Source organism: Coturnix japonica, chromosome 4 (genome assembly GCF_001577835.2).
Source record: "Coturnix japonica isolate 7356 chromosome 4, Coturnix japonica 2.1, whole genome shotgun sequence".
NCBI classification, from domain to species: domain Eukaryota; kingdom Metazoa; phylum Chordata; class Aves; order Galliformes; family Phasianidae; genus Coturnix; species Coturnix japonica.
The window spans coordinates 58,416,830-58,429,084 of NC_029519.1; the positions used below are offsets into that span (position 1 = coordinate 58,416,830).

Genomic DNA, 12,255 nt, shown 5'->3' on the forward strand with positions numbered 1-12,255 from the left:
ACTGTTCTGAAACAAAGAGCATAACATGGGCAAGAAACCATCGTTTTGATTGCAAGTGAATAAAATGAAACAACAAATAAACTAACATTAAGATTTCATGTTGTAAAGAATAGATGGAAAACCACTAATCCATCATATTGTATGTTTTTTTCATTCTAAGCATTTCCATCCTTTATGTTTATTTGTATTTTGTCTACAGGGGCCAAGAGAGTGCTGGAATTGTGACAAGTGATGGAGAGTCATCCCAGGCATTCAAAGTGCACAAGGTAGAATATAAATGTTTTGTAGATGCCCAAGTGAGATACATGTTTCAGCAAGGAAGCTGAATAATTAGAAAGAGGGGAAGCAACATGGTTTCATTTGCTGTTTTGGCTTTGTCAGAGTGATAGTATCTAATTGTGTTATTTGGGTGACTTCTGTCTTAAGCTCATGTTTGAAGCAAATCTACCAATGTTATCCCTTCTGGATGCAGCCACGTACACAGTAGCAGATATAAAGAAGCATCCAGATCAGGCTATTGTTCTCTTAAAAAGTACTTTCCAAACTCCACTTGCACCTAAAGTGTCAACTCCAGAGATGTGGAAGGGTGTGCCAATGCAACTTGAGAAGAGGAAAGAAAAATAGGTACAGGTTCTGCAGAAGTACATGGACAAGTAATTCTTAGCTTAGTCAGAATCATGGAAGTGGCAGCTACTTCACCATAGGTAAACATAAGTAAACTTAGTAAATGATTGAATGGAGATGAGAGAAGGTGACCTGGTCTTTCTCAAGATGAGATAATCCCAAGAGAAGTTAAAAGCCATTAAATAGCCACAGCCTCAGGTAATATGCCAGGAGAATCCTCACATGCTCAGGGATTGGTTTTGCTCATCCAGAAAAAGATAATCATCATCCTATTAAATCCTGGAAGAGCCGGGGGGCTGGAAATAAAAACTATTTCAGTGAACAAAACCACGGAGCAATACTTGATATGAGTGTGCTCTCTGACCACCATCAGAAGGCAGTTCATAAAGATGTTTAGGCATCTCTGAGGACAATTAATTAAGCTGTTCAAATCAGTTTAAGAGTAAGAAAACTGTTTTGCTGCAGCAGCATGCATATCTGTGTGACTGCTCCATGCCTCATGCACAGTCTCATCTCTCGGGCATTGTGTTTGTCACCTCTTCTGCAATTTCCTCCCTTCCTGTTACTTATAACCTCATCCTGCCCCCTACACACTTTTAAACACTTATTTTCTCAACTTCCACACTGTTGTATCTGTTCTTCCCTCTTGCTTCTTCTTGGGTTTCAACTTACCTGAAGGTTTACCAGAGTGACAACTTTCTTTGAAAGTGAGATTTAAAATAATCATCATCATCATCATCATCATCATCCTGTGGTAAAAATTACTTATCAGAATGTAATTCTAGGAGGCAATAGAATGATCTGTAGAGTTTCCACATTACCGAGATGATATACTTAACTGTCATGCTAAGAGTTTAATTGACTTTCTCATTGTATCAGCTTTGATATTTTAAGAGTTGCAGAGCATGTGATATTTTCTCTTATCCTTGAAATACCTTTCTTGGATTCAACACTTTTAAGAAACATAATAACCACACTGTAATAACGAGCCTGTGGGGTACAACAGATTTGACTTGTATAATCCTGGAAATTAATAAGAATAAGAAACATTTGGGTCTGTTACCCTGGTGAAAATATGTTAAGGATTCTGACTTTAAACTACACCATGAAAAAATGTCAGCAGTGAAGATGCTGCTGTGTCCATTTGGCCTCCAGACACCAACTGGCTTTTCTTCATAGCAGAAAAAAACCGAATGGAAAAGCTTCCTGCTGCTCACTGCGTCAATTCACAGCACTGGGCATTAGTGCAAGCTCACCTTTGTCAACAGATTAAGCCAATAGATTAAAGTACAAACTGGACCACCTAAGGCATGGATATGTGTTCCTTTCTGATTGTTACCAGCCTTTGAAGGTGGATTAATAGTCCTTGGCAGAGGTTTTTAATCCTTTGTTTTAAACTCTCACAGGAAACTCATCCAGATTTGTCTGTTAGAGCCTTTCAGGCAAATTTGTGCAAGAAAAAATTAGTGTCATAGCTGTACTAGCCCAGGATGTGGAAAAACTTATATCTCTTGTATAGTTGTAGTAATACCAGTAGCAGGAGAGCTTTGTCTTACTGTTGCATGCTTGAATATGCAGGAAAAAGAAATCTATATTAAAGTAGATATATTATTATATTCTGGTATATACCAGACTTGGGACATACAGAAATAAGATTGCATTCACTAGGAATTTTTTACACTGGTGTAATTCACGTTGATTGTCCCACTGACACAATCTGAAACAGCAAAATATTTCACTATTTCATGACAAAGATCACATATTTCTGTACCAAACGTATTTTGACATAGCATTTCTTGTTTAACCTATTGCAGTGCTTCAAGCAGACACATACATTAATATTGGACCTGTTAAGTGCCATATCTCGTTGTTGGGATAAGTAAAAGGAGGACAGTTACATTTCAGCACGTGGTACAGACTTCATGTCATCTGTGAGACAATAGGTGACATTTGATTTGGCGTGTAGTTTGCTGAACCATTAAAGCAAAAGCATCAGTTTGAATGTTCGCGGTAATAACTTTTTAACATGACAGCAAGTATGCTAAAACCATATGTGCAACCACAGTTTTTTGGTATTTTGACTCTATACCAGTCAAAGAACAGAATACTCTAAACCTTGACTTTCTTTAATCTGCTTTGGTTGAGTTCTGCAAACAATTCGACATATTTCCTTCCTCTGCTATCCCGCTGTGTTGTTATTGTACCCACAGCAGAGGCCATAAACCAATCATGACTATCAAGTCTATCTCATGCAACTTTAGAGATCCTCAAAGAGTGTTATCATGTGTGATTTCATGTACATCACAGTTACAATACATGATAGGAAAACAAGGGCTTTTAAGTACATAAACATTTTCCACAGGCAGCACAAGAAGCTGGAGTGGTAGGAGGGTTTGGAATCCAGTCTTAATTTCTACAGTGTACAGGTTTGGGTGTTTTTTTCAGGCTATTCTTTAATTTGTCTCCACATAGCGCTTGTTGCCATAAGAAGCTCCCGACAGTTGACTAAAAAGCTTTGACGCATTTCTGCTTTAAATAGAAAGCAACCTGGTTGTATGAAATGTTTGTTTTAAGTAAAGAAAAAAATCCTCTAGAAAGAAGCTTTGCTTTTGACATTGAGTGCAATCTCGTAAATGGGAATGACTGCAATCTGATAAATGTTGTCATGGGCTAGTACAAAACTAAATCATATATATCACTAACTTGCCAACAGTATATCCTAAGCAGAGAATCTTACAAATTTTTTTCTTCTTTTCCTTCCCTTTGAACATTATTTTTATGTTTTTAAACACTGTAACACTTTGGTTGTGTTTTTCAAAGGATGAATTTTTAGTCGGGAAATAGATTGTTCAGTGGAAATCCTCAGAATGAAAATGTATAATGTTTTGTCTAAAAATAGGAGTAATGGGATCTGACATATCATTGTGACTCCTGATCAGCTTTCTTTCCTGTGGGTTTCAGGTTATTTCCCTTTCTAGCAAAGTATTAATGCAGTACCAGGACAAGCACAAGGAGAAATGAGCACACTGACAATAAAACAAAACAACAGAACAACATTTTTTTTTTCCTTTTCTTCTGAAGGGAATGGGTCTTATAAATCACGTGTTCAATGCAGACAGCCTGAAGAAGCTGTATGTTTCAAACCTTGGTATCGGGCACACCAGGTACTCTACCTCAGGGATCTCTGAGCTGCAGAACTGCCAGCCTTTTGTTGTAGAAACTCTTCATGGAAAGATCGCTGTGGCACACAATGGGGAACTAACAAATGCTGTACGACTGAGGAGGAAGGTTAGTATCTCCTGGGAGACTACAGTATCATTCATTTCTCGGTATGAAGCAGAAACAAGCAAACTGTTTGCTATGATGAGTACTTAATGACAAACTACTGTGTGTTGTGAAAGAGTATCATAATCAAAATTGCATTGGGGGAGGGTCCAAAAAAGAGTAGACATTTGTAATTGCTAAAGGGCATAACTCACTAGTCCTCTAAACTATTTGTCACACTCCTATATGTCACATGAGAAAACTAATTCCTGATGATCATATGTCAGGACATAAACATAAGGAGATCATCAAATGACAGATTTGATAGTGTATTTGGATAGAATAGTATGTTTTAAAGAACCTGAATTGAAGCAAGGCAAAGATATGACAAGATAAGTACATGACTACTGGTAACCCTTTTCTGTGTGTCTTAAAAGCTTATGCGGCATGGTGTAGGATTGTCAACCAGTTCTGACAGTGAATTGATCACCCAGCTGCTGGCTTTCACACCTCCTCTAGAAAATGACGACACTGCTGACTGGGTAGCAAGGTGAGGATTACAGGTTGCAGAAGCAAGAACAGCAGTCTGTTTTCAGCATGGTGTGCAACGAGTGATTATATTCACCTGTGTCTCATTGCAGAATTAAAAACTTAATGAATGAAACTCCAACTTCATATTCATTGCTAATTATGCACAAAGACATAATCTATGCAGTACGTGATCCATATGGGAATCGTCCACTCTGCATTGGTCGCCTTATTCCAGTAGGGGACATGAATGGAAAAGGTAAACCATACATATATCCTAATATTCATACACCAATTATATATATGAATACACACATAAATACAGTTAGTGCATGAAGCCATCAGTTTAAGTAATTACAGTTGCATTTACTGAAGTAGAGATAGGAACATATAATGCTAAAATAAGTTTTGTTAATTCCTAGCAGCAGTGGTGAACTAGTGCAGACAGCATTTCTGAACCAGGAATATGATGCTGTTATTACCAGTTGTGCCGAGAACTAGTTTATGATGCTTACATTTATTTTTTTAAAATGATATTATAGAAATTCTGGAGTGCTAAACTTTGCAAATGTAAGTTTGAGTTCTTGGCAAACTAGAACATAGCAGGACAAGGACTGTATTAGATATGCAGTGTGGTAGGAAAAACTGTGGAATCTGACTGTAACAAAAATCTTTTATTTCAGGAAAAGATAACAGTGAAACAGAAGGATGGGTAGTCTCCTCTGAATCCTGTAGCTTTTTATCTATTGGTGCCGAGTAAGTATTCTGGTTCTCACTTGATCTGAAAGCTCTCCTCAAGCAGCAATTAAACATTAAACCTCAGATTGCCAAATATTGTAAACTCTGGCAATGTAAAGACATGAAGGATTCGTCTGTTGACTGGAAGAGCTTTTTATGGCAAATTCTGTCTTTTGAGAGTTTGCTTATTTATTTATTTATTTTGATTGGGTTAATGTAAAGGATGTTAAATAATTATGTGCTCAGAAAGTAAAAGTAAAGACAAGAAGAATGTCTCTTGCTGCTTTTAATCTGGATATCCTTCTCAATTTTTATTTTAGCCTAGTTAGCAGTGGAATTCATGTATTATAAAGTAATGCTACAGAAAAGGTTACAGTGGTAGCTTATGGTAGCACTAACTTGAGCGATAGCATATGCTGCCTATCAGCCAGCCTCCTTGTTTCAAAAAAGTAACAGGCACTTGAAACTATTTCCATGGGTGCAAACACGTTAGACCCATTGAAGCCAATAAGTGAGATTCACATTACCTCCCTACCTAAGACACTGTAAAAATAAAAGTGGGACACTTTCTTGAAACAAAGAGATTGAAGGCTCATTGGGAGATGTCAAGGAAGGAAGGGAGGGAGGGAGTTTATGTTTAAAAACTATCATTCTAAATGCTGCTTATTTATCTTTCAAGGTACTATCGTGAGGTACTTCCTGGAGAGATTGTGAAAATATCCAGGTATGATGTCCAAACATTGGATGTTGTACCAAGACCAGAAGGAGATCCGTCGGCATTCTGCATCTTTGAATATGTTTATTTTGCAAGACCAGACAGTATCTTTGAAGGTGAGAAGATGTAATGTACAAAGCCTCTGCCTCCTGAAGTAATGGGAGGTTCTATTCTGGAGTACAACTGACTCCTGAGAGGATCTGGGATCATAGCAGGGTGGCAGTGAATGTGAGCTTTCACAACTGGACTGAGATAGAATGGGCTGGAACAGTTCTTGAGGATATAAAACTCAGGATGAGCATGTAGCATCACCTTCCTGTTCCTATCTGTGTATATTGCCTCAGTCAGGCCTGCCTGCATAGCCTCATGGAAAGGATTAAAAGAACTACAAATATGATTAAGGTAGTTGTATCCCTTTAAAGGAAGAGACTTAAGAACTGTATTAGTTCTTAGAAAACCTTTTAAATAATTAGACCTATGAAAGAGAATCTGCAAAACAACTTTATTGTAGTGTTTTGTTGGAAGAAAGGGTTACCTCAGTAAAACGCTTTTAATACAACTCCTAAATCTGTGAATTATCAAAGCATTTGGGACTGTCAGTCTAATGTCTTTATTTCAATAGAAGCTTCTGAAAATTGTCTTAAGAGATATTAGCCAGGATATTCATACCTAGCACTGTCCCCACTTCTCCCATGTTCCCTAGTACCTTTATCTTGCCTATCTCACCACAGTACTTCCAGTTTCCTCTGCTGGTTCCAAACTTTTAGGACCTTCAAAGCTCCCAAGGCCTCTTCTTGCCTTAATGAATGTGGGGTAAATACAGCCAACTGATTCAAAACTAGTAAGAGGATGGAGGCGGATAGAATGATTGCACAGGAAAACAGACTAATAATAGAAAATGCATATTGTGAACATGCAGGCATAATTTCTTCATCTTTGCCCCTGCAAGTAGATCTTGTAACATCCACAGGAATTTTAATTACCTGATTAGGGCAGACTGGATTTTAATTCTCTGTGTGATGATAGAGTTGTGAATTTAAGAATATGACATTATGGGAGGAAATAAATGAGCTCACGTGAATGACTGCTTATTAACTCCAAAATTTTTCTCACTGACTTCTATGCCTGCAACTTACCGCAGACATTTGTACAGCAGTCTGAGAGGAAATCTGAATTATGCATACCAGGAAAAACACTTATTGCTGTTCTTAGGTCAAATGGTGTATTCAGTCAGGAGGAGATGTGGCCAGCAACTTGCTATTGAAGCACCTGTGGAGGCAGACCTGGTCAGCACTGTTCCAGAGTCTGCAACCCCAGCAGCTCTGGGTTATGCTCAGAAGGTATGTATTAATTTGCTTTCTTTTCTCAAGTACATCTACACATACCATTCTTTTGTAGAGCTGCATTTCAGCACAGGCTACTAGATAGGCCTCACACCCACGGAGTCATCTGCATCACTTATTTGTTTTTTGTCATTATTCCACTCTATTAAGGTATTTCAAAGACTTTTGGTTATTGTGGAGTCATACTGAATCCTAGGGTTTCTTTAAAGCACAGTAATGGAGAATAACCAAGTTTATAGATACTAACTCTGCTTAATGTCTCCTGTTTATAGTGTGGACTGCCATATGTTGAAGTACTCTGTAAAAATCGCTATGTAGGAAGAACTTTTATCCAGCCGAATATGAGATTACGGCAACTTGGTGTTGCAAAGAAGTTTGGTGTTCTATCTGACAATTTCAAAGGCAAGCGAGTTGTTATCATTGATGATTCAATTGTGAGGGGCAATACTATCTCTCCCATAATAAAACTGCTAAGGGAATCAGGAGCTAAAGAGGTAAGTTCATTTTTAGTGGGTACAGTACAGATTTAAGTACAAGATTGATGGGAGGGTAAAGCACTGGGTTTTTGCTTTATTTGTACTATGCATTTTTTCATTACTTAAAAGTGCAAGTGTGCAAAATAAAAGAAGGCTGGTGTGTGTTTTTATCATGGTGGGTTGAAAAGTCTGTTTCTTTGGCTTTGATTTTTGGGAGATTAATGGGACAGGAACATGTCTCCATTTATAAAGTGGTAACTGACAACTAGAATACAAAACAGATTAGGTAAAATGAGATGCACACCAATAAGTACATCACATACTGCAGTATGGGCATGTGTTTTAAGTCATCACAGTGTATTTTTTTAATTGATTCAGCTTTTTTAACTGAAACAGTAGGCGAGTCTGTCACTGAAGCAGAAGTGGTCTGTATGATGTTTGACTTTGTAAACTGAAACACCTGCATCAAGTATTGAATGCTATAGGAGAGAAGCAAAATAAAGACTGAACCTTATGGAACACTAGGAAATACTGTAGTGATAAACTCTAAAATTATCTTTTTTCTCATCTTCAAATCTGAAATATTTTATTACAATCTGCTGGACTTCACCTCATAGCACTGTTTTGAAATTGTGTTTTTATTCAGGTGCATATTCGTGTGGCTTCACCTCCCATAAGATTTCCGTGTTACATGGGAATAAACATTCCAACAAAAGAAGAACTGATTGCCAACAGACCTGAATTTCATGATCTTGCAAACTATATAGGTAAATGTGGGGTTGGACATTAGGAAACACTTCTTTACAGAAAGGGTAGTTAAACACTAGAATAGGTTCCCCAGGGAGGTGGTTGAGTCACCGTCCCTGGATGTGTTTAAGAGCCATTTGGATGCTGTGCTCAGAGATACGATTTAGCAGAGGGTTGTTAGAGTTAGGGCACTATGGTTAGGCTGCAGTTGGACTTGATGATCTTTGAGGCCTTTTCCAACCTGAGCAATTGTATGATTCTATGATTTGTAAACACCCACTGATTTTTCTACAAATTTTAAGTTCTTGTAAATTGCATCACTTTGAAAGAAATGACATTTGAAGCTAATAAAAGAAAGTTAAATGCATTTTAAGATCCCTAGAACAAGTTATGTTTACAGCAGAACAAAGACCCAGCCATGTTGGTTATGATGTGGTAAATAATATGCTCATCATGGAGATAGCAGTAATGGAAATTGTGTGAGGGTCTGTGACTGAGAAAATCTCTATACTAGCCATATACTGGCTTATTGCACTGCAAAGTACTTTAAAAATGGTTTAAGAATACAGCTGTGGTTAGAAAACTTAAACTGAGATTTCTTGTATAAATACTCGTATAAATAATCTTAAAATTAATTCCTTTCTCCAAAATCATCGTTATAAAGGCATGTTGAAATATTGCAAGTTTGTAGGATTTCATACTTAAGAAGCCTTCTTTCATAAAATAGTGAGTGTAAATGAAAACATGATTATGTGAAAAGGCTCTCAAACTTTTCTACTGGTACAGCATTTTTATGAGCTGAATACTGATATTTTTTTTTAACATGATGTTCTTCTGTTCCTCCAAGTTCCAAAAAGGGTATTATTTGTAAGGTGTTTAGTTTGGGAATTGAGCCACATCTTACACATGTTTCCAGAGCTGAAATGCAAGATAAATCTGTGAAACTGTACAGAATTCAGATGGTCTTAATACATACCCTGGATTCTGTTTCAATTTTTGCAGATCTCAACTAAGAACCTTTAGTCTAGATTTCAATGAATCTGCTCCCTGTACAAATAATTGGACAAGGGCAAGGCTTGGTATGCTTTGATAATTTTTCATGACTGTTCTCTTTAGGTGAGGTGATCATAATTGTATCATAATCAATACAATAGTGTGACCACATTTGGAACAATATTACAGCTTTTAACTGATTAATCCTTTATTTCCTCTAGGGGCTGACAGTGTCGTTTATCTCTCTGTGGAAGGGCTCGTATCGTCTGTGCAAGAAAGCATCAAAGCACGAAAAGAGAATGAGAACAGCCTTAAAACCCAGAAATCACGTCTTGGAAAGATTGGTCATTGCACTGCATGTCTCACTGGAGAGTATCCTGTAGAGCTAGAATGGTGAATTTTTAGTGGATGGACTTTGGTTCATCCATTGATGAATGTACCTGTTTCAAAGATGCCTTCCTGCTAATAGCATTCTTACCTGTAGGTACTATGTAAAGCTTACCAGAGCTAACTAATTACTGTTACTAATGGCTTAGATAAAGTCTGTGCTGACAAAAACTATCTAAGCAAATTAAAATATAAAATCATATAGTTTTGAAGCACGGTTGTGCTTTCTATTTTCTCATAAAATATTGTAAAAACCAAAGTGTTTATAATTATTTACCATTCCCAAAGCTTTTTGTTTCAGTCTTGCCCTGAATGCGAGATATCCGTGTCAGGTTTATTCACAAAGTTGGAAGTACAAATTATAAATCATGTGGTGTAATTTCAAATTATCAAAATCATTACAAGGAATGTGAAGCCTGCTTTCTCTCTCTTGAAGGAAATCTACAGAGTCAAATTGTGCTTCCTTGGCAGTTTTTGCTTAGATTTAAACATATATATATATATATATATATATATCTTACTAAATAGCCATATATATATATATAAATACCATATACAGCTAAATAGCCATTATTGATCAAGCCCTTTTTAACTAAGTGTCCAGATTCCATGAACGTAATGTCTGGTACATAATTTTATGAATGAACACTCAGGGAGATGCTAAGCCAAAAGCTTTCTATGTTTGTAACGTCAAAATTCTTTTCTGAAGTCCAACATAAATCTTCATGTGTTTTCCAGTGGACAATAGGACAATAGGAGAAAAACACTTGGCACGGCCATTTTTTACTTCTTGTTCACATCTTGTTTTCTCCAGGACAAAACCTGACAATTTCTGAAGTCTGAGCTATTACTCATTGTGCTCTGTCTACGTTAGCATCCAAACTTCAGTCAAAAATAGTTGCTTTCTTAACAGTAAGCGTGGTAGTAACAAAAGAAGATTGTGTTGTTTTGGCCAGACTCTTCTTTTTACACATCACTGCTGTTAAAATAAATGTAACGTTTTAAAAGAGTTTTGAAGAACCATCAGTATTGTACTTTTTAATTGTATTGGCGTAACATTGTTTAATTGGTCACAGTTAGTTACTTGTATACATAAAAATCGCCTCAAAATGAACCACTAGCTGAAATAGAAAAGCACCTTTTGAAAACTAATGCAAATGTACGCACAATTGTAAAACATATTTTGTTTACCTCTGTTTTTTCTCACAAAGTACCAGCAGCTCAATTTTAGATTATCTATTTAATAGCGTGTACTTTGGCCTTACAATTGCATGTGACACCGCTACAAAAACAAGAGAAAAATAAAAGTTTTAAGAGCTTTTTCCTTCCCCATCTTACACATAGTTGAGAATTACAGCACTGGTCATTGTATTAAAAATTGAGTTTCTGAAGTGGAATTTGTAGCAATTGTGCCTGATATGTGATCACAAAACAAGTCTCAATTCAAGAAAGGATGTAAATCCTTTCGCAAGACTGAGCCTTGTGGAGGTTCCGTGTGGAATCAGAACCTACTTGCAGTCAAGCTAATGGGAAAATCTAGTTTATTCTGAGAATTGCATTCTTTGTAAAAGTCGAGATCTGCTTATTGGGAGAGGTACGTGGATCTCTTCTGTTTCACAAGTGTTTTTAACAGTTCCATTACCTGGACAGCAAAGTGAGCAAAGAAAAGAAACTGGATGCAATCTCTCCGACCCCCACTCTTCCACACTAGGAGGGAGAAGTGTGTGTAAACTGAAAAGATTCAGCATTTTTTGCCCTTCTTTCCAGCCTTCAAAAAAGCAAACATTCTTAAAAGGATAAATTGAGTTCTTGTGTTAAATGCATGTGAGGGGATGAAACCAGTTGCACAATTTAATAACACTGCAAGCAGAATTCAATCCATTTGAAGTTGTCTAGTAGAACAGATTGCAACTTAGACCATTTTTAACAAACTTTCAACAAAACTGCTATTTTTACATGTGGTAAGAACTGTGTAAATGTGATTTGAACACCAGGTGGCATAAATCTGATTTCAGTGAGAGTCATAATCCCATTTTTCTCCATGAAACACATGACATTACACAGCACTGCCATCGTATGCCCCAGAACTTTTAGTTACGCTGCAAGCCTCGTTGTAAGGATGTATGTCTTAAACTTAAAGAATGCTTTTCTAGTGCCACCGTATTCAGTGAGCAATGGCAGGTTACTGGGCTTCTCATGTATCACATACAGCAACTTTGAAGGGAAGAACTCTGGTTCTAGGCATTGCTATTTGTATTATTCCAATGCTTCATTACATAACGCTTTCTGCTGTCATTACCAACGTGCGACTGTGCTACATTATCACTTCTGAAGCGTGACAAAGGAGCAGAAGCTAATTTCTAACTTCTCCCACGTGCAACATTAAAAACGATGAACTATTTCTTGGCATGTCTATACGCTGTTCTTGCGAGCATCACTC

At 37.0% G+C, this 12,255-nt stretch overlaps 1 protein-coding gene across 1 annotated transcript in view; it reads left to right on the forward strand.

Annotated features, from left to right (window-relative positions):
* The window catches only part of PPAT (phosphoribosyl pyrophosphate amidotransferase), a 39,533-nt gene extending 27,317 nt beyond the window's left edge, over nt 1-12,216 (forward strand). The window contains exons 2-11 of the mRNA XM_015862231.2: nt 200-266; nt 3,706-3,912; nt 4,326-4,438; nt 4,530-4,675; nt 5,100-5,172; nt 5,834-5,985; nt 7,082-7,209; nt 7,485-7,706; nt 8,335-8,455; nt 9,650-12,216. Coding sequence (XP_015717717.1) covers nt 200-266; nt 3,706-3,912; nt 4,326-4,438; nt 4,530-4,675; nt 5,100-5,172; nt 5,834-5,985; nt 7,082-7,209; nt 7,485-7,706; nt 8,335-8,455; nt 9,650-9,825 — 1,405 coding nt within the window. The 3' untranslated portion in view covers nt 9,826-12,216. The remainder of the gene's footprint in view (nt 1-199; nt 267-3,705; nt 3,913-4,325; nt 4,439-4,529; nt 4,676-5,099; nt 5,173-5,833; nt 5,986-7,081; nt 7,210-7,484; nt 7,707-8,334; nt 8,456-9,649) is intronic.
* Nucleotides 12,217-12,255: the final 39 nt, after the last annotated feature.